Source organism: Vollenhovia emeryi, unplaced genomic scaffold (assembly GCF_000949405.1).
Source record: "Vollenhovia emeryi isolate VEMERY1.0 unplaced genomic scaffold, V.emery_V1.0 DF939125.1, whole genome shotgun sequence".
Lineage (NCBI taxonomy): Eukaryota > Metazoa > Arthropoda > Insecta > Hymenoptera > Formicidae > Vollenhovia > Vollenhovia emeryi.
In genome coordinates, this window is record NW_011967241.1 from 3,069,081 (window position 1) to 3,093,945 (window position 24,865).

At 44.7% G+C, this 24,865-nt stretch overlaps 2 protein-coding genes across 8 annotated transcripts in view; both read right to left on the reverse strand.

Annotated features, from left to right (window-relative positions):
• The window catches only part of LOC105569263 (WD repeat-containing protein 47), a 68,156-nt gene extending 58,588 nt beyond the window's left edge, over positions 1-9,568 (reverse strand). The window contains exon 1 of one of the 3 annotated variants that reach the window (XM_012025591.1): positions 9,487-9,568. Coding sequence is in view for 1 of the 3 variants with exons in the window: in XM_012025587.1 (XP_011880977.1) it covers positions 1,473-1,537 (65 nt within the window). In the remaining 2 variants the exon portion in view is untranslated. Of the gene's footprint in view, positions 1-1,472; positions 1,553-4,569; positions 4,615-9,486 lie in introns of those variants that run through there. The other 2 variants (XM_012025592.1, XM_012025587.1) reach the window with 2 other exon arrangements.
• Positions 9,569-10,537: 969 nt separating this feature from the next.
• LOC105569266 (E3 ubiquitin-protein ligase MYCBP2) overlaps positions 10,538-24,865 on the reverse strand; it is a 177,670-nt gene continuing 163,342 nt past the window's right edge. For 2 of the 5 annotated variants that reach the window (XM_012025599.1, XM_012025598.1), the window contains 24 exons: positions 22,263-22,485; positions 21,815-22,177; positions 21,479-21,685; positions 21,036-21,241; positions 20,821-20,971; positions 20,394-20,748; positions 20,137-20,317; positions 19,720-19,910; positions 19,273-19,338; positions 18,820-18,909; positions 18,210-18,439; positions 16,524-18,068; positions 16,276-16,447; positions 15,799-16,184; positions 15,472-15,601; positions 14,981-15,387; positions 14,792-14,906; positions 14,480-14,670; positions 13,980-14,405; positions 13,532-13,903; positions 13,243-13,467; positions 12,398-13,170; positions 11,946-12,313; positions 10,538-11,862 (listed from right to left, as the gene is read on the reverse strand). In XM_012025599.1, coding sequence (XP_011880989.1) covers positions 11,747-11,862; positions 11,946-12,313; positions 12,398-13,170; positions 13,243-13,467; positions 13,532-13,903; positions 13,980-14,405; positions 14,480-14,670; positions 14,792-14,906; positions 14,981-15,387; positions 15,472-15,601; positions 15,799-16,184; positions 16,276-16,447; positions 16,524-18,068; positions 18,210-18,439; positions 18,820-18,909; positions 19,273-19,338; positions 19,720-19,910; positions 20,137-20,317; positions 20,394-20,748; positions 20,821-20,971; positions 21,036-21,241; positions 21,479-21,685; positions 21,815-22,177; positions 22,263-22,485 — 7,489 coding nt within the window. In that variant the 3' untranslated portion in view covers positions 10,538-11,746. The remainder of the gene's footprint in view (positions 11,863-11,945; positions 12,314-12,397; positions 13,171-13,242; positions 13,468-13,531; positions 13,904-13,979; positions 14,406-14,479; positions 14,671-14,791; positions 14,907-14,980; positions 15,388-15,471; positions 15,602-15,798; positions 16,185-16,275; positions 16,448-16,523; positions 18,069-18,209; positions 18,440-18,819; positions 18,910-19,272; positions 19,339-19,719; positions 19,911-20,136; positions 20,318-20,393; positions 20,749-20,820; positions 20,972-21,035; positions 21,242-21,478; positions 21,686-21,814; positions 22,178-22,262; positions 22,486-24,865) is intronic. The other 3 variants (XM_012025600.1, XM_012025602.1, XM_012025601.1) reach the window with 3 other exon arrangements.

Sequence of the window (24,865 nt, forward strand, 5' to 3'; positions counted from 1 at the left end):
CCACTGACACTCGTGCAGAATAAAATATGACTTTTTCCGCAAAAGATGATTCAGATATTATTCCTGACGTAATTTATAACGCTCATGAAGATGACACGATACGAGACCTACAATCAGCACAAATATTGTCGGAGCGGCATCGTAAGTGCCAAGTAATCTCGGAGCAGACCTCTTTTATCAGTGATTCATCGCTGCAGGTCTTCCTGAATTTATTATAGAGGTCGAGGCGATTCAACTGGTCGAGTAATCCGCGGTTTCCTCATTTCTCCAGTATTAACTAATACCACGGAAAAATTAATCAACATAAGCCGTATTTATCAATGATGTGCTTAAACGATTTATGTAAAATGATATACAAATGTCTTTCCTAACTATTTCTATTTGTGCTAATACAAGAGTAAATTTTGTAAAATTCTTTCTCAAACGTTTTACACACGATATAAAGTTATCAATGCATTTGTGTGTTTCAATATGGAACAGGATTCGAGCACCCACAGAAAAAATTTTCGGATCCAATGCTATTACACTTCAATGTATCATAAAATAGAATCCATATAGCGCCAAGCATAATTATTATAGAGAGAGGAATATTTTAATCTTAAATGAAAAATTGTAAAATTTAGAATAAAATGATTCGTATACAAGTTATTCCCTTCCCGTACAGCCGTGTTACTTATTATGTTCAATTATTATCTCGTCATCAATTTCTCCCGAGCCGCCGCAATTATCGATACGTCTCCCACCGAGCATCGGGAAGAATCTTCTCTAAGTGATTGAGGCCAAGCTCGTGACGACGTCCGGCCACGTGATGCATCGTCACGATCGGAACTAAACGTACTTTCGATCCGCCGCGTGTGCGTTTCGGCATGGACGACGCATCTTCGTGGGGCGTTCATTTCTCCGAGAGAGGAGAAACGATCTGCTAGAATTTCACCGACCCAAAAAAAACGACAGGTTTTTGTGACGCCAAATTTTTTCCCCCTCGCGGATCTGCCTACGACTGTCTCTTACGGCGCGAGAAAGAGTCCTCAGACAGCGCGATGAATCGGAACCGATCGCTCGATCGCGCCTGAGCGACGATATTGTTCGAGAACACGAGAACAAAAAGAAAAAGAAACGATCCGTGGCCGTTTGAAAAATGAGATCGCGCATTATCACGGGAATCATACGGGACTCGACGCGAAGGCACTCGGAGCAATTTGCATCCGGTCGACGCGTATCGCGGAATGCGTAACGGCCCCAAATTTATTACCGTTGTTCCCGATCTGATCGAATGGTCCCACGATTATTAAAAACGATTGCCTTCAAAGCGCTTCCCCGACGCGATGTAATACCGCGATAGCGCGTGGTAATTTTACACGATAAGGCACACAGCAGCGCGTGCTACCTTGCGTCACAAATACCGTGCTTAATTACCGAACCGTAATCGTTGGGAATGAGATCAGCGTGACGGACTGCAGTACTTCTCGTACCTTCCTAGCGTATCCTTCGAGAAATCCTCAATTACAGCGATCGCCGATGACGTTACGACGACCATGGTAGGGCTCGTATCCCATATCTCGCGGGTGAACGAATCTCACACGTATCAACGCGTACTATCACACCGCACTAACGCACTCGATTCACTGCGCGGCAACATTCGCAAAGATTGGCATTCGACGACACCAGTTTTCCCCGCAGATTCTTACAGTTCCGCTTCGAAAGTCACGTTCTATATCGAGGAAAACGCCGAGGAGATCCCTCGTAACATCATCGATTAACATGCGGTACCCGGCAATGCGTAGATTATGCAAATCCCACCACGATCGTGAATCACCTCGAGGCCCTCGACTCCTCCGGAACCTATTGACGCTCGTCGAGTCGACGACCCTCGGATCAGCTGCGATCTAAGATAGCTTGGTCGATTTCTTGGAAGATGAATACCGGCGAGAAACGCGCGCGCTACGCACAGATCGGTACACGCTGCGAAGAATCGGCGAACCAGGATCGAAAAGAAGGCACATACGACACGACTGGCAAGTGAGTCACATAGGTCGGCCGGCCGACGCGCGAATGATCGATTTCTGAATTCAGATCGCACGGATCACCGCGTTTTATGTGTTAACGATCTTGACCAAGGTAACGATTCAAAGCAGACCGCGATCTCACCAAAAAACCTATTTGCCGCAGTTTCAAATGCGTAAAACGATCTCGTTCGATATATCCGACACGCACGTTTCACTTTTGTCCCGAATCGACTTACGGAATACCGTCCGGTCGCATCTCTTATCGCGATAAAAATCCTCGCGTTTCCGAGACACCGAGTTTACGGTCCCATCAGGAGAGCGTCGTCATCGACGGTTACGGTTTCGGCGAGCGGCGGACTGCAAGTGCACGCGGAGAGCCAGCCGGTGCACCGTCCGCAATGTCGAGGAGGAGAGGAAGACGGTCCGTGGCACCGAAGGTGCCTTCACGCCGGTTCTCTCCGAGGAGGCGCATTCACCTTGCCAGGCGCTCTTACGCACCTGTGTGTGCACGCGTAAGCGAGCCTCGCTCGACCGGCGGGTCGTTGCGTGCAGGGTACACGCGCAATGTCGAACCGTGTGACCAACGAGTTTTCTCCGAAGCACCGGGCTTCCACAACCTTGATCTTCATGGCGACGATCATCTTATACGTCACAAAGCGGCGCCTTGTCTGGTACGCGCAGCGGCGGCTCGTCGATTTGCAACCGCTCGGCTATTATCGCCAAAATCGATATCGAGAATAGGGAAACTTTATTTTTAACTATCGTAGAGAGGCAAAATCGCTCAGTCGAATTGTCCTCTATAGGATAAAAGTGCTCAAACGGCATTCGAAAAGACAGATAGCAAAAATTATTATTATTAGACGCAAACTAAAATTGCTTTAATGGTAATTTTTATGTCCCAAAGTTAAAGCTATTGATCAAAAATATCTATTTATTATACTTGATAATATTCGGTACGCTAATATTTTCTTGTAAAATTACTGTACGAAAGCAAATTGTCATACATGTGAATTTCTAATGTTAAGTTAAAGTATTGAACGTATACGTCATTGATAAAAACGCTCGAAGATGAAAATTCGAAGGAGGGATTATAAGTTTAGAAAATTGACCTCTTAGATAAGTAAATTAACAATACAAGGCATGTATCACTATTAGCTTTAAGACATAACGTTACATTCAGTCTATTACGATAAAATCCCCACAAGCGGAAAAAGAGGATCAATAAACTAGCATATGCCACCAACGAAGAAAGTCAGATAAGAAAAACTTGCCCGTAGGGCACTTCGTTTCATACATTAAGAGGCAATTAGGCGAAGAAGGAATCCTCTGTTAAGAACCGGTTGGCAATTGTAAGATCGCTACTGGAAGAGTCGGGAAGCTTTGTTCCCGCTTGCTTAAGGAAGAAAAATCGCTACGACGAATCGCGTGTACCAATGTCCGAGGAATAGGAGACGAGAAAAGACGCGTGATTCCCGGCCGACCCATAATTACTCCGAGGCAGATTACAACGCCGTTAATCGCACTAACGAGAACACGGCTTTGACGGAACTTGCGCGTTTAGAATGCATCGTACGCGCACTCTTGGTCACACTCTGAATACGATGAAACGCGACATTTAAATATTGCGAGCCGCTCTGCTGGATGATTACGAGCGACAAGAGAATTCGCGTGAAAAGAAATTCCTACTGTTTGCTGTTAAAAAGATTGTCGTAAGTTACACGCGTTTATCGAACAAAATCGGCGACTTTCTACTTCGCATCTCCATACGAAAATGCATTCGTGCGAATTAAACCGCTGAATAATATTTCATGGGCGTAGTAAGCAACGTTAGAAAATTAGAAAATCTTAGACAAACGCCGAGTCAAATCTCTTTCATTACTGAAAACAAAAATTATTAACGTATACAGTCTGATTCTCGCTCACTTTGGTGTTTTTATATTTTAAATTCCTTATTTATAGAAAAATGTCTTTATAACAAAACAATCGTATTTTCATACACATTCTTCTAAACTTTTCTTTCCAGTTTACAGATAAGATAAATGATTTGTAATACTTTTCCGCCCAACGTTCATCAATCGATTAATTATCTCCGGTTCAACCGAATCTTCGACGAAGAAAAGCTCACGAGATGCGATTGCGAACCTTATCACCTGATTAATGCACCTCGCGTATCCACTGTTGCGACAAGTTTGACATCTTTTAACTTTCTACCATAGCAGCGAACGAAAGAAAGAAAAGAAATCGAACCGAAGAGAAAATGTAAATTTGTCTTCGCACTTTCGAGTGCACATACGTACGAAATACAGCATATTAATATATGTATAACGATGTAGTTCATTCAATAATTTGTGACGTGGAATGGTTAATTAGTATCGGCAGTAGATCAAATATTAGGATTTTTTTCCTAGCCTATTTTGTTTCTACATAATTTATTTTTATTTCACATCCATACGTTCGATATACATATATATATTTCGTTTACTACATAATGTAAGTCTAATGCAACTTTTATGTATAATAGATCCATTATATGAATTTTTTAAATAAAAGGTTTACCACTCACCGATATGCAACAGCGGAGTTGTCTACATGCCTCCCGGGCCTCCTCCTCCTCTCAGATCTTCTTGTTGCACTCACACAATATTCACTCGCGAGAATAATTAACTACGATCGCACGAAATTTCGCGTGACACTCCCGTACGCGACGTGAAATACCGCAAAACGCACAAAGTATTATTCGTATGACTTTCCGTCACGCAAATCACTCAAACCGGCAACACGTTATTTTGCTTTCTCGATTCGACAGCAATTAATAAATCACTTTTACGATATAAAATCCGAGTGTCGGAATCAAAGCATCTAGCTGCGTTAAATAAGTAGTTACTAATCCACGACGAAACGATATTTTACAATCCGAATTGTCAAACAATCTGAATTGTGCGAGCGAAGCCACTCACTACGATCAAGTCTATTAATTGTAACAATTAATTAAGTCATACGAATAATACTTTGTGCGTTTTGCGGTATTTCACGTCGCGTACGGGAGTGTCACGCGAAATTTCGTGCGATCGTAGTTAATTATTCCCGCAAGTGAATATTGTGTGAGTGCAACAAGAAGATAATTACTGATGGCGCGATCGCGTTTCGGAAATTGATAACGTAAAAATAATACGACGCACGGAACGACTCACGACACTGCCTGCCGGCTCGAGGTTCGGCGAGCGAATGATAGCGCGGCGACCTTCAATCTTCAATACGCGGGCCGGCGGCTCGACTCGACCTACGTAATAGCGCGCTGAATGTTGTAAACACATAACGTCGCCCGATGCCGCGTGAGAAAAAAAACAACGAACGTTGAGAGTTCGTTGTCTCGTCTATGAAATTGAAAATTCTATACCTAGTGTGTATGAAATTCCTTGATAAAGCTTTCGTGAGAATGAAAAGGAATCTAAATCTCTTTGCAACTACGGGGCAGCATATTTTGTGTATTATTTCGCGCTTTCGTCTTAGAAGCAGCCAACAAATTATACTCGGCGCGACGAGAGATTGCAACATGATTTCTACACGGTGAGAGAATTTTCTCTTCAAATTTACCCTGAAAATCGTGGGACAATATGGCATTTTGAAGAACTTTATGAAGGTTTACCACACATTTCACTAGTAAAATGTACACTAATTGTAAGTACGTATATTGGTGAAAAATTATATGGTAAAATTTCAAAAAACTCTCATAAAAGTTGGAAATGCCTTATTGTCCCACGATTACAATATCTTCAGGATAAATTAAAAAAAATTCCCCGTGTACATAAAATAAATGCTACATTACGTTCTAATAACTCGAGAGGCGTGTGTCTTTCTTTAGATTCAAGAATCAAATTAATTATATCGAAATAATAAATAACGAGAGATACGCGTGTACAGCGAAATGATATTCCGCGTGGCGTGGTTGCAGGAGCGACATATATTTTCCCGGAATACCTTGTGTTAATATTATCGGACAGATTATCGAACGGACAAGTCCGATGCCGATCGCAACGTACGTTCGGGTGCGACTCGTACGTGTGCGGGCAAAAATAACGGTATGGCGCGATATCTCTCATCGCCGAAAAACTGGTTCCCCGAAAAATGCCCCGAGGAGAGGCGATTCGATTAAGAGAGGCGGTCCATGCGACGTGCCAAAATCAACCGCGGCTACGCGAAACGATCGTAAAGAACGCCTTCATGAATTTTCGCATCGACGGATATCGCACCCGCTCCTCTATAGGGCTCGATTCTTTCATTCATTCGAAAGAGAAACGTACACGGAGAAAATTCTCTTAAAATTTACCCTGAAAATCATGTAACCGTGGGACATGGCATTACCAAGAATTTAATTTTGTGGAAATTTTACTATACATTCTACTAGTAAAATGTACACGGAAAAAAGAATGATGTTGTATCAACAAGATCAGTGCAATTGAAATAAAATCGTTGAAACAACATCAGTATTAATAAATGAAAAACATCAAATTGTTGTCTTAATAATCTGGATATTTAGTTGAATGCTTAAAATTAAAATCCATAGCAAAGACAATTGAGTGAATTATTTATGGTTGTGACAGCCCGTGACATTAACGTTTAATTCGAGCGACTTCATTTTGTTTAATTCAACAGCATTTTTTTCCCGTGTATACTGAGTATAATTACTAGTGAAATGTATGGTAAAATTTCAAAAAACTGCCACAAAGTTGTTCGAAATGTTGTCCCACGATTACATGATTTTCAGGCTAAATTTTAAAAGAAAATCCTGTCCGTGTATACGACAATTCTACTCTCGACAGAAAAGTTGAAAGTCGACTGGCTAAAAACCATACGAACAGCCAATCAACTTTTCTATAAGAGCAGAATTCTCGCATACGGTTCTCCCTCGGATAAATTCAAGAATCGAGTCCCTACACGCGACAGGTAGATTCGCTTGGCACGTGAACGGCCGCGGAATGATCTCGCTCGAGGGAGAAATAGGTGCATTGTGCGTGCATCTAGCGCACGCTTCTCGTCCGGACGAGCGACAGGCGCGCGTGCTCGGCGTTACGACGCGTGCTACGCACGTGTCCGGCTCCGAACCAGTTTCGCGACGGCGCCCCCGAGGAGATTCTCAAGGCAGAGCAAACCCTATCGCCGTCTCGTAAATCTCGTACGTGCGAACGATCGTGCCCGGTTGAATTAATTAGAATAGATACTCCGTTTTCTCCCTCTCACGCTTGCGCGTCTTGCACGAGAGATTTTACGTTTTAAATAAGGGATCAATTAAGTTTGTTTCAATTATTCAATTGCACTCGGCAGCTTATTCATCTCGCTCCCGCCTTAAGGCCGAATCAGACTAGCAATTGCCGACGAGGACTAGATTGGGATTGACGATTGCTCTTTAGCCAATGAGAGTCGATTCAATCGCTGCTTTGCTCTCATGGGCTAGAAGACAATCGCCAATCCAATCCGCGTTGACAGTTGCTAGTCTGATTCGGCCTTTAAATAGATTTGCGTGTAAACTATAGAGATTATCGCCGACCGCGAGATTTTAGCGCCGATTCGCCTCGAAACAGCAGTGAAAACGTTTCGTCTCGCGTTTTAATCTCGATCGCGATACGCAGTCGGGCCACAAGCGAAATCGATTTGAATCTCGAGACGGCGCGTGATTTACCGTTCGTCTGCACCGGCCGTAAAAGAAAAGAAAAAAAGGAGGAAGAAAACACATCAGCAGTAAAATCTCTGCGGAATATCGCGGGCCTATTTAAGAGGCTTGATGAATACGAGGATATTAACATTAACCACCTGTTCATGCGGATGTCATTACTCGGCGATAAACACACACATATAAATACAGGTGTCCACCTTCTTTTTGCTCGTGTCTTTGCCCCGAAATTTAAAGCGCGTTCGGCTTCCGCATTTTTCGCGCGTTTCTCTTTTTCTCTTTTCGATTAAAAAAATACTATTTACTTATTCGTATTCCGCGCGGTTTAAAACAATTCGTATCTTCTGTTGCGAACGTTTAGAAACTTTCATGCGCGAGTCTACAGAGTTAAAAAAATGCAGGGGTACGATTATGATTTAATTAAATATAAATTTAGAGAGAGAGAGAGAAATTATATCTATATAAATTAAATGTGTTATGTTTAATACAAATTACACTACATTTGCGCACCCATACAAATGATTATGCACGGGAGATGTTTCAAATACCGCACGATTTAATTAAATATTAATTAGATTTATGTAAATATATATAAGTTACGTTTATATAAACTATATTAAATACGCGTACTCTATGCAAATTAATACGCTAGAGACGTACGTTTCAAATAACGCAGTATGTCGAGAAACAATGTTCCTCTTGGGGATGCGTAAACAAACCTTAGAACCTTAGAATCTACCTCGCAGTTATTGCCGAGATCAAGTCGGATGAATAAAATGTTAACTCGAGGGAAGGGGAGGGGGTCAATTCTGCATCTTGCAACATAGTGAAAATGCTATAAGTGGGCGGCTTTGTCTCTGTTTGGAGGCAGTTACAAAGAGACAAGGCTATTCACTTTTAGTTGTTTCACTATAATGTAAGAAACAGAATTGACCAGCAGGGGGTCAATTCTGTATCTTGCAACATAGTGCAAATGCTAAAGGTGGGCGGCTTCGTCACTTTTTGGAGAATTAAAAAGAGACAAGGCTACTCACTTTTAACTTTTTCACCACAGTACAAAATACAGAATTGACCACCAGAACTCCTGTCACTCCCAAAGGATCTCGAGCCGGCGCATTACGCGTCGCGGCTCCGGAGTCGTAAATAAAACGATATATCGCTCGCGGCTAACAGCAGCTGACAAGTAACGTCTCCGACCCGTGCGATGATGAGGCGCAATTAAGCGCACGTTATGAGCGAACACGGCGCAATGTCAGGGACGGTAACAACCGAGGACGAGACGACGACGTCGCGCGCATCCCCCGCGGGTTGATAGAAGTGAGGTTAGGCGTCGTCGCGGGGGAGAAAAGGCGCACGAAGCGAAGTGATCGCCGGAGGGGCCGAACGGCCGGAAGTCCGTGCCGTTTTCGCGACGAATCGACCCCCTCGCGCGGGGATTGCGTGGGACGGATCGTCCGATCACGTTCCCCGTCGTCGCCGTCGAGATCGCGGGACTCGGCGGCGATCGACGGCGAGACACGCGCGTGTCGTCGCTCGCGAGCGGGACTCGCGGTAAAAATAAGCTCGCCACGGGTTCGCGTGCCGCTGTCAGGGTGGCACGAAGAAGCGCGTAGGAGCTCGCTCGCCTCTACATCCGCCGATGACTCTCCCTCTCGCGCTCTTTCCCGGAGCGGAGACGTCTCCCGCAGCGGGTGTCGCGCGCGGAAAACTCGGCCCCGGCGCCCGCCGGCGGCGGACGCGCCCCGCGCGCCCGACACATTGCCGGGATTATGTAACTATTGTTGCACGGCGTGTAAATAAAAGGCTACTTACCGCTGATCGAGGCGAAAAACGTCAAGATCGCGCGCGCCACACACACACGTTACACGCTCCGCGGAGGCCGCTCGCGGCGCACTGCCGCGCGATGGCGCCCGCGCGCCGCAGCCATCTTGGATCGATCGCCGCCAACGGCCGGGACGGTGGGACGCGCGAATTCGGACTCTCCGCTCTCCACTCGTACGCGCGAGAATAAACGCAGCGCCACGCCATTATTGCAACTCGGATTAATTTCACCGGCAGAAAGTTTGCTTATAGCGAAACTTCCGACTGCATAACTCGTCCCTAATCTCTAATCTCCTTTCCCGCGCAAATAACGAAAGCCCGCCTTTTCGGATGCTCGAACGACGAGTTACCTGAATGCCGTGAACGTAGTTCTTGTTGCTAGGATACGGATGACTTATGTTTAACAACGTTGTGTTGATCTCAATAATAATTTGGCCGCTGCTTCGAGCAGACGCGTCGAAGGCCGCTCATGTTCCTTTCATTAAACTTCTCGTTCTTTCGTGCAAATCGGTCTCTACTTATTTCCGCGTACGCGCGTGTGCGAGCGAGTGAGAGCGACGACGTCTGGAGGAGCGGAACGGTATCTGACGACCGGCGGTTCGTAACATTATTAACAAAATAGCATGAATATTGATAAGTTAATCGCCGAGAGATGAATCGATAACTTAATCACCGATCAAGCCAAACGACGCTTGACCGAATTTATCATGGAAATGCAATATAATATTGTACAATCATGTTACTTCAATTACAACTCAATCAGCAATTAATTCAACCGGCAGAGGTTGCTTGCAACGATATCTCTGGCCGCATAATTCGTAATCTCTATAAATCTTGCTGTCCATTGGCAAAATAGTATTACTCGACGAGCGGTGGTCACCGCTTATTCGTGAAAATGCATTATTGATCCCGCGAAGCTAAAGCCGAGGCACGTTTAAGCGTCAATCCTCCCATTTCTGTATCGCATGGGTGTACGACGGTCTCTTTTAACACTAATAGTCTCTGATAACGGGAGTCTCGCAACGTGAAATCAACCGACCCGTTTGATTCTTCGCCATTTAATATTTTCTTATACATTTAGAACATAAATAACAACAACTGATGCGCGTATCGCGTCGGTCCGTTTTGCGAGGAATCGCCAATGAAACGCAAAACAGCGAGGTTTCCAAGTTCTGTGCGACAATAAATAAACAGCATAAATCTCGGAACGTATCGGCAAAATGACTCGCAATTGTCATTTGATTTCTTAGAACGTAAAGTAGTAACTAGGCGCGCACGCAACATTCATAATATACACGACCGTGAAACACGGTCGTTCGCGGAAAATAATGCATTTACTAGGAGACATTGTGAGCGTCAGGCAAATAATAGGAATAATATTAGGTGCGTGTACATACACATACACACCACTGAATGAAAAAGTATAAAAAAACCAATGAAACTTACGAAATGCAATGTTTAGAGTGACTTGTCAACTGCTGCATCGAGATGCATACAGACATAGGCTGGTATTCAGTCAGATCTTATTAATCTTAAGTTCTTATATAAATCGGGCCATCTTAAAATTACCTTTAAATACCCCGTGGCCAATGAAATGTTCCATACAGCATCGTTAGATAAGTTCAAGACGGTCTTTGAATGTAAAATCTGACTATGAATACTGGCCATAAAGAAAATTTAATATATATAATTATATCTATATAATTATGTGTATAATTATATATATATATAATTATGTATATTACATATATAATATTGTATAATCTGACTTCATCTATCTTCGTCACCCGTTTCTATTGTTTAAACGATATTTAGAGTAGTATGTCCTTAAATATACACATTTCTTTTACATACAGTTCTCTCGTCTGATATTATTTATCGATACTAAATACTCGGTCATCTCTCTTATAAATAGTACAGAGAATTATATTACTTTATACGAAGTAAAATACTTAAGAGACATATAATTGTAGGTGAATATCTATTATATCGTGCATGTGTGACATACGGTCCAAACTCGCTTCCTCATTTGCATGAGATAGTTTGATACGCAAGCTTACGCGCTACTACCGTCAATAGCTAGTCACTAAAGTTACCAATAGAAACGGCTTATCCATTACTTAACAGGTATATCCTCTCGTAACGCGAGCTTATCACTGCGAATTAAAGTGATGCGTTTCATTCTTAATATCCTACCATAATTTGCATCAATTCCAAATTTTATGAAAAATCACAAAACAGCACTGGAAGCTTAGAATGTGTGCGCGTTGCGGCAGATGCCGCAGCCTAGAGCAAATTCCTCCCCTGTCGGTGGATGCTTCACGTGCAATGGACACTCGTCGCCCTCCAGTTGCTTAGCTTTGGGACCTTTGAGGAAAAGATCAGTGTTATGCGCTTGAAAAAAAGAAATAGTCATCATTATAAGAATCGGGAAGACGTGTTTTACACACCAGCGGGACACATAGGCAGCTCACTCTTCGGGATAGTGGTAACGCGCTGGAAGTCGTCGTGGCAGGGCTTGCAGAAGTGCGTGGTTCCGAAGCAGAAGAATACCGCCACGGAACAGCAATATCGGCATTTATACTCGAGGAAGTCTGCACCGTGTTTCGGGCACATCTGTGCCCTGGCCACGTCACTACAACCGCCGCACACTAGCTCGGCGGGATCAAACGATTCCCCACCCAGTTGCGCGTCGCAACGCGCCTCACCACCGTAGTAAGCCTTCTGGCATTTGTAACACACGTAATACGCGTACCGTTCCATCGCGTAAGCAGCAGGATCCTGATAACGACCGCCAGGTGCGAAAGCTCCTTCGGCCCTGCGGAAAAAACAAGATGATTTAAATATACATTTATATATTAAGATTTTGTGTGCCGTCGAGCATTGACGAGGAGATTATTACTTGTGCAAGCCCTCGTATTCCAAGCGCATCAGTGCCTTTCTCCGCACGTCCTCGTAGAGCTCTTTCACGCTTGCCAATTGTTCGGACAACGTCGGATGATCCATCGGTATTTTGCAAATTGGGCAAAGAGAAAAGCCAAATGTGATACGTGGGCCCACCCAACGCTTCATTAGGACGTGTCGGCAGCAATGCAGATGGAACACATGACCGCACTGCAACTGGATCGCCGGCGCGCAAGACAGGGCCTCGGTGAAGCAAATCATGCACATGTCATCCGCGTCCTGTTTCAAATCGGTCCCCGGTAAGCAACGGTGGAGGCAAGGCAAGCAAGTTCTCTCATTCCTAACGCCCCCGCAAATGTGGCCACAAGGGTGGACCATGTTACACGCGTTCTTTGCGTGCTCCTGGCAATCGTGATCGGCGCAAATGTTGCCTATCGCTAGCAAGCCCGTGTTCCCCGTTGTACCACAAAATCGACAAATACCAGTAGTGGCGCCGACCGGCTTCCTGGGCGCGCCGTCGCGAAACTCTATCAGTGCCTTCAGCGTCCTGCTGTCTGCCAAAGCCAATATCCAGAAGAGCTTTGTCCTGCCACAGCCTTCGTGGAGATCCACCCGTATTGCTTCTTCTTCTTCCTTACATACTTGTCTCAGATGCGTTCTCGTTCTTCTGTGAAGGTGTAGAATTCTATCGCACTCCGCGCACAAATTACCACAGACGTTACATTGAATGATGGCCGTGGTTTCGTCATCGTCATGATTACTACAAGTTGGCTACGAAAGAAAAGCAAAGTTAGTCACTCTTTCACTGTACACGGTAACTTGAAGACGCAACAGCAAGCTTACCCTGGGCGGCAGTGGCTGTCCCTCAGAACCACTCCATTGACCGGATGACAATCTTTCAACGTGTTCAGAGTTCAAAACGCACAAAGAAGCGAGCGCCAGCCATAGCGTTGGAGATCGAAGACATTCGGTTGGATCGCGACTCTTCTCGTCCAGTTTAGTTAAGTTTAGGATATTTTCCGCTATAGCCGCTTTCGTTACGGATGCCCATTCCTCCGATAACTTACCCTAATATTATAAAAACAAAGACATTAGTTTAGGTATGACAAAACGGACCGGTCACGATACTCACCGATGCCATGTCCTTCAAAAGTTGAATTATTACTTCTGCCAGCTTACGCGTCATGCAACCCCTTAACCACCATCTCGTTCCGACATAGCTTTTCGGATGGATGCTGGTAGCTAACGAAACAGTCTGAAGGGCTTTGCCGTTGTTTTCCTTTCCTTTCACTTTGACTTGCACAGTCAATGCTTTCGCAATGCAGCTTAAAAATACATCGAGAATCCCGGCGGAATGTTCGTCGAAATCCGAGACATGGGTAAAGCCACTGTTTGCCGCGGATACGATGCTGAAATCGGTAGGTGGCAGTCGTTCGACGTTTATAACGTTCGCTAGTGTTTCGGGCTTAATTTCGGGCAATATTCGCCGTAAGAGAGATGTTACCTGGAACATATAAAATATCAGTGATGAAGCTTATTTCAAACTTTACATTCAATTTTGCAACACTAATGGGACATACTTGACGTTGCACTCTTGCCGATCCAGTGTGCAATAAACTCAATAAGTCTTTTAGTAATCCAGTCTGATGCGATAAGTAATATTGTCCCACAGAACTACCGCTTAGAGCAAGTACCATGGAAAGCATTTCGAAGCAATAAGTATCAGCCGCTTTTGGAAGATCACTATTGTCGCTCAACACACTATTAGCGGGTGTCGGCGAGCACAAAAGGGTCTCCCATTCTTCCCTCAAACGTATAGTCTCCTTTCTAATCGCCTGCACGATATGAGTGCACACTTGTTTCTGTAGATGCGTTAAATTGCTTCTGCTGAACAAGATTCCAACCATGTGCTCCCGGAGATCGTTACTGTCCTCCAAATCCTCATTCGCACCTTCCGTCGGTTCCGTCTGTTGTTGCTTTTCTCCTTGTATGAGTTTCCCAAATACCTGCAATGCGCAGCGCAAGATTGCGGAACATGTTACAGTGAAAGATAAATTGTGAGAAATCATTGTCTACTCACCTGAGATGTGATTAGTCGAAACACCTTCAAAGTTTCCGCCTCGCAGTTTCTTTGTTGAATCGTTTGTGCGCTTAGCTGTTTCCCTACTTTCAGAGATCCCCCTTCGACCTCGCCCAGCATTCTGATTTGACGAACTCTCAAAGAGTTATCTGGGCCCTTCAGTTCCATACCCACAACTATGTGGCGTTGATCTGTGAAAGAATATATTGCAACCTAAGCAAATTGTATTGTTGCATATAGAAGCAACGTTCTCAAAAGATACATTTTTGTATTTAATATCCATTCTAATATATTAACAATTTGTTATATTACCAGTGATTGGGCAATTGATCCAACCAGCTGATCTACTTTCGATCTCTACGGATCTTAATTTTGTCATCTCGTCGGCGTTGATACCAGATAGAAAAGTCACGCTGGATACTTTGTGCTTGTGAATAAATTTCAATTAGACAAATATTATTTGACAAAAGTAATCCAGTTTCATGAAAAAAGGAAACTTACTGTTAAGTCGCGGCAATTATCGATGTGTACATACAACATCCTGGGTATGGAATGAGCGCCACATAGAATTGTAATCACTTTAGTTTTATTACGATCTTCGTCTCCAGATTCCCAAAATGTTTCTGTTGAATTGTCCGTTAGGCTACCAATCATGGCTTGTCTACTGGAGGCTTTGATCTCAATGCTGGATGTTAAATCTTTCAAAGCTTCCACCCAACTACTTATCTGTTGTGAAACTGTCGACTGATGGCTCTCATGCATACTCATTGTAACATCTTCTTCCTCTTCGGATCTTGAGAGAATTTTGCTGATGTTACTAAAAACGTGACTTCTATGTAGGAACATATGATCTGCTGGTGTAAATCGAATACCCCAACATCGAATCGCAGCTTGTTGTAACGGAGATCCTATAAATTATTATAGTATATTTATTAAATTATTATTATAGTATATTTATTAAATATCATTCAAGTTGTTGAGACCAAGCTTACCAAGCGGTGGTAATAACATTAAATCCGCAATTGTTTGCAGCAAAGTATGAAACACAGTAGGTAACGGATTGACGGACTCTCCGGCTATCACTAGATCACTTAAAGGATGCTCGCTGACGCCAATCATATCCTACAAATTAAAAGTACATCATAATATTAAATGTTTCTTACGTTAGCAAATAAATTTAAATGTAATATACAACGTTGTAATAGAAAAGGATCCAAAATATAGGGTCGAAACGTTTTATAATCGAATAAAGCAACTAGCCAGTTGGGTTGACTACAAGTTCCCGTTACAAATAAATTTTTATTAAAAGTATCACTTACATGATCTTCCTTCTTCTCGGTTCTGTTATCGTCATCGTTCGCATCTGTATTGTCAGAAGGAACAACTGGTGTAAGAGATGAGACAAACCACCAAAGTAAGTCGTGCAAACAAATTGGTTGCGTTACGCTTCTTAAAAGCCAATTTAATGCCTGCATCGCGTAAACTCGACAAGCGGCGCGGCGCAACGCTTGCTTCATCGCAAGCTGCAGATGCTGCAAGTTGTGCTGTTGAAGAACGAATAACATTACGGGTCTCATGAGAATCTCTATCCGATCGTTACTCGCTACTTCGGTTTGACTAGTGGACACAATAGCGGATTGATCCATCGATGGCACTAGTTTCTGCAGCGCAGCGGATGGATAACATAGAAGCGAAGAACCCCCCTCTGAAAAGCAGCGAGACATTACCAATATTGGTTTAAGAAAAAATTTACTTCTGACGTATTTGTAATTATCGTTTAAAGTGAAAAGTCGTACCGTTATTCATTTCGCTACTGCTATTATTTCGTTTCCTCATCATAACGACTCTGCCATCGTTGCTGTTTCTGGCCCAAGGTGCACCGGTAGACATGGATACCGATCTATGAAACGTGCTACGATTTTTGCCACTTTCATTATCGCTATCACTCGTTGGATATTCCGACAGCGGCTGCAAGCAACATAACGATTTTGTTAAAGTGATGTCGATTGTTAAAAACCGAAGGAAAATAATAGGATTTCTTTACCCTGCCGTTCGTATTGTTGAACGTGCCGCTATTTCCCTCATAATTATTTTGTTGACCATTTTCACGTCTCAGAGTTTCTTCGTAGTACCTTTCGTCGTGACTCTGCGAATGATGAACACCTAAGGCTTGCAAACATTGAAACGGTCCAGTCGGTGGAAATGGTCCTGTGGCCTCGGGAGGGCTATAATTCTCAGCCACGGACGATAAAGTCTGCGACGGTCGTCTTTGCTGTTTAGGGATATTAAAGCCAGAAGCGCTAGCCAGATCCAGCAGAAACATCGCGTTGTTCTTCATAATTATGTGAGTTTCGTTTCCGCCGGGGCTATTAATCGGAGACAGGACCTTGCTCGTGCCGTTTTTCCTTTTGGAAATGCCGCTGATAAATTTCTTCGCAAACTTAATCTTCCTGGTCTTGAGATATTTATCTCTACACGTGTCGCAGATTAAGTACCACGAGCTACCACCGACCCCGCCGTCGCCGCAGTTGCCTGCCCACCCCACGCAATAATTTCCGCCGCTGTTGTATCCCTTTCCGCCCGCGTGCCAACCGCAGCCTGGGTGCATCATCTTCATGTGATAAGTGACTGGATGTGGGAACATCGAGCCGCAAAGTTCACAGATAGTCTCGCGCTCAATTCCCGCTAAAACCTCAGACGTGTTCGCTCTGCCGATGGGCTTCCATTCCTTCTTCTTCCGACTGCCCTTCTTCTCGCGTTCTTTCACCTTGTCCTCTCTCGGACGTTTCTCGGGTATCGGTCGTTTCGCTAGCTTCATCGTTTGTATCTGCGATATTGGACTGGGCAGGATCGACTGTTGTTCGATGGCTTGCAGGCAATTGGTACTGAGTTCTTCCCATAGAAAAACTAGGCTCTTTAATGCCGGTGGTAGTACCGCGACCGTATGAAATTCAGGCAGGGAACTGAGCTTGCCCGTACTCGCCTGAATTTCTTCTTTGATCGTGTTCTCCTGCTTTTTCCTACTCCTATTAGCATTCGCATTCGCGGCTGAACGCGTGAGAGTCTCCAACGTGCTGGGCTGAATGTGCAGGTAATTGCCGGCATTCGTCACCTCGACGGAGTGTCTTTGACGTGCCTTTTGCTCCTGTTGCTGCTTGTCGCTGGATTGCACGACGGTTTGTCTGGTTACGACTAGTGCACCTTGTTTCGGTAAACTTGGATGGAACTTGAGGAAACTCGCGCAAGCCATGGCGTCGTGCACGATTCCCTCATGCCACAGAAACGCGGCGAAGACAGCTCTCAAGCATTCTGCCACGGAAGGGCTGATCGCTTCTTTCACCTTGTCTTTACAGAAATTTAGAGCCCGATTGGGACTAGGACTCTGTTGCGCGTTGGCGGGTGACATGGCACGCTTCGCTCTCGTTTTCACGGCTTTCATGTGATCTCTCCTGTTCATTTTCGGCGAATGTCGCTCGTCCTTTACTCCGGATGAACCGATGCTGAAATGACCCTTCATAGCGGTGGTAGCGCTCTCGGGACTTGTCTGCGTTTGCGCTTGAGACACCTTCCGCGGACTTTCTTGCGAGTCCTTTAAGAAACAATACACTTGTCGATTCTTTGCACAATTCTACAGACGCTGTTACATGTGAAAGTCTTCTCGTTTGTCTCTGCCATCGAGGGAGATGAACGTTTAAGTGCGGAAAGAAAGCTTTTACGCTACATTACTTACAGCACATTCCTTCTTGGGAGTGTCGGGCGGACTAGCTATGCTGCCCTCCGATCTCATATGTAAAGAACTGCAACTTGGACTCGGTGATAGATCACGCGTATTGGCAGTAGTGCTAATACCGCTCGGTGACTGTGATGGATCTCTCGTCAGACTGCTAACCAAGGCACTTGTATCACTCTGCGTTGAGCCACGACGCTGCGACGTTATGCTGTCAATCATCCCTCCTGACACTTAAAACAAAACAAAATAATGTATTAACGATCAAGTCACACGAACCTCTGAAGATACATTTCAAATATTTAATTGAGATGGCAAGAATGTCGCAGTTTCTCACACACCTCGTTGGCAAGTGGACAGTGACAGAGCAAGACATTTACAACATTCACTAATTCATTCAAAGAGTTAAAATCGTGCAGATTCTTCGAGCAATCGTGTTGCAAATTATAAATTTCTAGACAAAAGTTTCAAAAGACACGTAGGATGTACCTTGGTATTACAGTGTAAAAATAATAGTAGCATAGAATCTTACAGCTTTGTACCGTAACTGTTTGTAGATCTTGATGTAACGTAAACTATGACAGGATGAGTTAGCGTGTATTAGTGATCTTACCTAATGGGGAGAGGCCGACACTTCGGGGGGAGCCACAGAGTACAGGGCTGCCACTCATACTCTCTCCCCCTCCTATCGCGCTTCTCCCACCTAATAATTTTCATTAATTGTAGCATATTTATGTTGTGTCGATGTTCATGTCGTAATTGCAAAGCTTTATCGCATTCGCGGATTGCTTAATAAAGAGTTTACTTTGTGCGTATGGACACAATCAATCATGCGTATGTAAAGAATTGTCGCGTGCCATTCCGATTGCAACTACGTTATCGCGCATGCATAATACGATGTCGTAATATTCACTGATCAATACGAAGTGGATTCTATCGTGCCATCAATCCTATGTATGTAAAGTAAAGGATGATAATTAAAATAGGCCCTCGAAGAAACAGAATTTGTGCACTATTCGATATATCTTACAACGCCAATAAGTCAATAGGATAGCAGCGAGAGTACCTGGTGCGTTAGCAGCAGGAGGGAAGAGGCAATTGCCAGAAACAGCTGGCTGTCGACTGGACCCAGCTAAGATCAACATGACTAATTTGTTATAACTAACCCAAATAGAATATATTTAACGGTTAATATAATTGTCTAAAATTTTTCTATTGTCTATCATATATTTCGTTATAATATTACTAATGTCGAAAATGTCACTTCTTTATTCTAATACACAATAGAGAAAAAGGGGACATATATACATAAAGTATTGTCTTACAAGTATCGGCATCCGTTCTCACAGCTTCTGAAATAATTTCATTTTCAAAGCGATTGTAATGCCAAATTATAGAAAAAGTACGCACACGCACACACGGATGTATAATGTTAGGAATGAATGATGAAATAAATCAGTTTGGGATAGAGATGATGACACGTATTCAACAGATGCAAATAACACATACGTACCGGGTATTTGGACTGGACTGGAGGAAGGGCTGTGAAATCTTGGTGACCCACCTTGGGGATTCTTTGGCGAAGAACTTCTTGACATTCGACGCGGGGTTTCCGGCGGTGTCGCTCCGTTGCCATTTGCGCGGCTCTCGCCCATCGCTTTTACCAACTCTTTCACAGATACGCCCACGAATTCAGAGAAATCTCTGCGAATCATTAATAATACATGCCGAGATGGATACTTGTATATTAACAGGAAATTTTTTATTTTTTATTTGAAAAATTTGAACGAAAAAAGAATCGAGGTTCGTGCACGAATCTCAAAATGAAGTTTTAAAAGCTGCACAAGTTAATACTTCAAACTTGAAAAAATTATGCGTTATTGAGATATTAAATATTTGTTCAGAAGAGATTACACGTGCGAATAAATACCTGCCCGGTGAACTTCTTTTCTCCCCGTGACACTTGTCATCCCCTCTCAGCCATTTTTGAAGAACGCTAAATTTTCCTCCGCCACCCTCTCTTTCCCGCTCCTTTGCCACTCTTTCCTTGGAATGAGGTTTCGAGAACTTTGGCGTACCGTCAGCTTTTTCCGGCGTAAAGCGTTCGCTCCCTGAAAGACATTAGCAGATACATTTAGCAAATACTTGAATGCAACAAGTGATTCCATCTTTTTTACGACGACATACCTGGCGAGTCATGCTGATTGTACGAGCCAAAAACGAACGGGTTTGTGTTGCAACTATCGATGGATTCCGCCGTATCTGGCGTGTAGTTTTGCGTCGTAAAGTTGAAGCCTTCGTGACTAACGGAAGGCACAGAAAAATCGAAACCTTTGTTGCTCGGCGAAACGGCCGGATCCGGTATCATCGGCTTCTTCTCGATCGGATCGTTTTCTAAATCCTGCTCAAGTTTCATGTATATTACGCTGGTCTGCTTATTAATCGCGAGCGACCATGCCTCTATGCCTCGACCCTTGTCGAAGCAATATTTCGCCACCGAATCGTCGTCGATGCGCACCCAAGTCCCCTCGTGATTTACGCACTGTAAGAGATGAATCACAAAGTGCCACGTAGAAGGAGATGCGGGTATTTAATGAGTAACAGATCAACTTACGTATTCTTGAACGGTCACCGTATTTCCAAGCGCCAACATTCCGATCGGTGCGCCTTTCAAGCTCGGCTTGCTTCTAATATTGTGCCCGGAAGCCCCGCATTTCACGACTATCATACTCCTCCCGGCGTCGAAAGTCACGGTTTTTCTCTTTCTGCAAGAGCGTTAAATTAGTAAATGGTCGAAAATGGATGACAGACGACACATTTCTTACGCACTCGTCGCTAGTATCGGGACGTTTCCGCAGAATAGTCTCCTTGATAACTTGATCCAAAATGGATTTTGGTTCCTCCACAGGGAGAAGTAGAGTTTTCCCTAAATGTTGATTGTATTGCAAGCACCAGGCCTCAAGATGACTACTGTTACAGTATTCCTTGATCGTCTCTGCGTTTAATCGCAGCCAGACACCATCGTCGTTATGAATCTAATCAGACGAAAGCAAAGAATTTACCGTCACCGGAACATCCTCTATTCGTCTCGAACATGCGTAGAGAAATAATTTAAATTAAAAGTATACGAAATGAGAATTATTTTTCCCCGATATCTTCGGTTTTCACGAAAATGCAGATATTAGTTTCATTCGTTTGTCCTCACAGCAAGCTTTAAAAAAAAATTCAATATCAAAGCGTCAATAAATTGAAGCTTGTTAATGGTATTATACCTCATCAACGAAAGCTATAGTGCCGTTAACCGAGACGAATCCAATCTGTTCGCTCTGCAGCGACGGATGGGCTCGTATTCTCAAGCCGGCGCTGTTCTTCGCGACGAATTTTCTGAGTCTGCTCGGCTGAAGCTGAGGCTTTTTGACAATGTTCTGAGTGGGTGGTTGCATGCCCTGCGGAGGTTCCTTCACCTCGACTTTGTAATTCTAAATAAAGCGAAATTGGATTATTTAAAGCCTGTTTCTTTAGCTTACTTCCGACTACAAAAGCAGAAATTAGAATTGAATCAGCCCTGACTATCGCGAGTGTCCGCGGGAGTTAAATCATCTACGCACATTCTCCATGCTGTAACCATCCACCGTGATCATGAGCGAGTACCAGCCCACGGAGGATGGTGTCCACGTGGCGCTGTAGCTCCCATCGCCGTTAGGCCTGACCAGCATACTCTCGCTCGACCTCTTCACGGCGGGTGACATGAACCGCAGTTCCTCGAACGAGTAATTCTGATAGGTCTTCATGATGGTGATGGCGTAGAAGCACATTTTGTTGTTGATGGTCACCTCGTACGGAACGTCCAGGGACGGCTGCGGATGACCGCCGAATGTCATCGGGTCAGGTTGAGAGACACGACGGATCTTTCTGCTCTGGTCGGAATCCGTGATGTCCGTCTTGTCGATCGGCACCGCCTTCACTTCGATCTGCAAGCACCATTTGCGTTCCTACGTGTATCTTACAACTCACCGACGCCGCGCTTCGCATCGCGATGCTCCGAGGAGGAGATACCTTCAATCCGGGCACGTGCACCACTTCGCCGTATTGATCTCTCGTGAGTACGGTGACGATGGCCGGCCATCCGCATCTCATTTCTTCTCGCGAATACAACGCCTCGCTTTGAGAGGGATCCACGAAACTGTCCGGTTGCAGCCATCGCGCGAGTCTGCCGCCGCTGGTGCCCGCCGAGCAGGAGACGAAATCGCGCAGGAATAGACGTTCGTTCGAATGACAACTGAAAACAACACGCGTGCGGAATTTCAGCAAGATTGGAAAAATGTCCTCCCTTCTCTATCTCTCTCTCTCTCTTTGTTACGAATGTATCTTTTATATCGTTAGATCTGTATACGCAGCCGCAACTCTGTTTAAACTCTGATTGAGTCTGTCCTACTATTCGTATTGCAGTTCGGAATTTATTTCATACGCAAGAGAAGATTTATGAGCTTTGGCCGCTTTGCGAAAGCTCCACAAAAATCTGATAAAAACACAAAAAGCTTTCAATTCTGAATACACCAAGTGTCACTGCATGTCAAATTAACCATATATTCATTAATCGTAGGGAAAAAAGTCCCCTATTATGAGATAGCGGAGTTTCTGCTAAATTAATAGGCATCGTCTCTGTTGGTTCCACCATGAATTTATTGTCCTTGGAGTGAAATCTGTTTGGTGGAAAAATGATTGTTAGATCGTGTAATCGTTGCGAAAAAAGATTTGCGATTGAATTTGGACATTGAAAACCTTTCTTCTACGTTCTGATTAAAGCAATAATGATCTCAAATTACGCGTACAAGAGTGGCGAGCCGAGAATTTCTGCTAAATATTGTTATAATCTGCGATATAAAATCTGTTGGTGTTTTTCCCTTCAGTCTCCTCGTACCAGGAGAATGTTTCATTAGGTTCGCTATAAGAATATTCGGATGATCGTTGAGTCTGAGAGAGAGATATATATATCGAAGTATAAACTTCGCGAAAGAGTTCACGAGGGCTCATATTTATTACACGCAATCTCGATCCCGTCACGTACGCAGGGGACGGGCGCGAGTACGGTTCGTTAAAACGAGTTTGAGAATCGCGATGCCCCTAATTGGTCGGTGCCTGATATCGCGGATCCCGTCCGGGTGAATCGCGAAATAGAGGACGATGCTCCTCCGCCGAGCAGACAATCGTCGCTTCCCCATCGCTCGGACTCGTCGGGCTCATCCCTAATAAGGCGCAATCACACACCGCGGTTCTCCTCTCCGCGGGTCCCGTCGACGTGATCCGCGCTTCTCTGCCTATGTACAGTAGAGTCGACTCCGCATTTTTCTTTTTTATCCATTGAGAGAACCGGTATTCTGGGAAAATTGCACGCGCGAGAGGCCTAGGCGAGAAGGGACCTTCGGTCATTACGGTATCTCCGCGTGAAAAATAAGGGTCCAATAAAAATTAACGGCGAACCTCGACAGTTTTCCGCGATGACTCGGCCGCCTCGATGAATCTACGATGCGTCAAACGCGACAAGCAAGAACCTGGTTAATTAAACTCCAACGTGGCAAGCATTGGTTGCTTTTCTCAGACCTGTATTTGTTATGAATAAAGTCTGCTTGTTCGACGAATTGTTCCCGCATGACTGTGGATGGTTCCTTGAGCTTTTAACATACTTTTGTATATAGAGTTTTAAAATCCGAACTATTATCGAGGTGAATAAAACGGAGAGGAGTATGCGATTCAGAGAGACTTGTTTCCGCTGCCCTTCTCGAGCTACCTTCGAAGTTATTCTATTTCATTTAAACTGATTTGTATAATCAATTTTGGGAACGTTCCAACAGATCTCGCCTCAGGTCAGGAGGCGTTAAACTCCGATAATACCTCGAGTCACGACGACGAGGTACCCGGGACCTTCGTGGTCTGCGGTATCAAACCATGTAACGAATGTAATTTTCGCTCAGTCAGATATAAACGCCGTGGAAGCAGGGCGCTCTCGCCATCGATCATAGTCACGGCGAAAAAGATGAACGAGCGGCACGCCAAAGATAATAGACGCCAGAGGAGGACGAGCCGGCATAATACGCGAGAGATCGCAGGTCCGGGACCAGGAGGATCGGGAGTGTGCGGCTTTAAAGATCGGTATCCGCGTGACGTACAGCCGGTACGTGACCATTTCGGAAATGGGCACTTCGCGGACGACGTCGCCGTCGCCGCGTTCCTCTCGCGTTTGAGGCACGCGTTATGAATGAATGGACGACGTCGGACGTGCACGCGGGGCCGGGGGAGCACGTGCAATTTCTCATGGGAAATTAAATGCTCGGGTTTCCGCTCATAAACCGGAGAGCTACGAGGGCAGGAGCGCATTTTAGGGAAAACGCTACCCTGAAGAGCGACGAGGGTGACGGACAGGGCCGTTCTTCCAGGGCCAGGCTGTCTCCGTTTTTACGGCGCCGCGCTCTACCCCGTTGCCGCGCACTTCCGGCGCCGCCGTCGACGACGATGGCTCGCGCCCGCTTTTTGTCGCGTGCACCGTATCTTCCCTCGCTCCCGGCAAGAAACGCATAATCGCGGAGATTACCGGCGCCCGCCGGATCGCGGGAAAATCACGCGGACGCCCGCGCAAAAATCGGCGCCGGATATTCTGTACC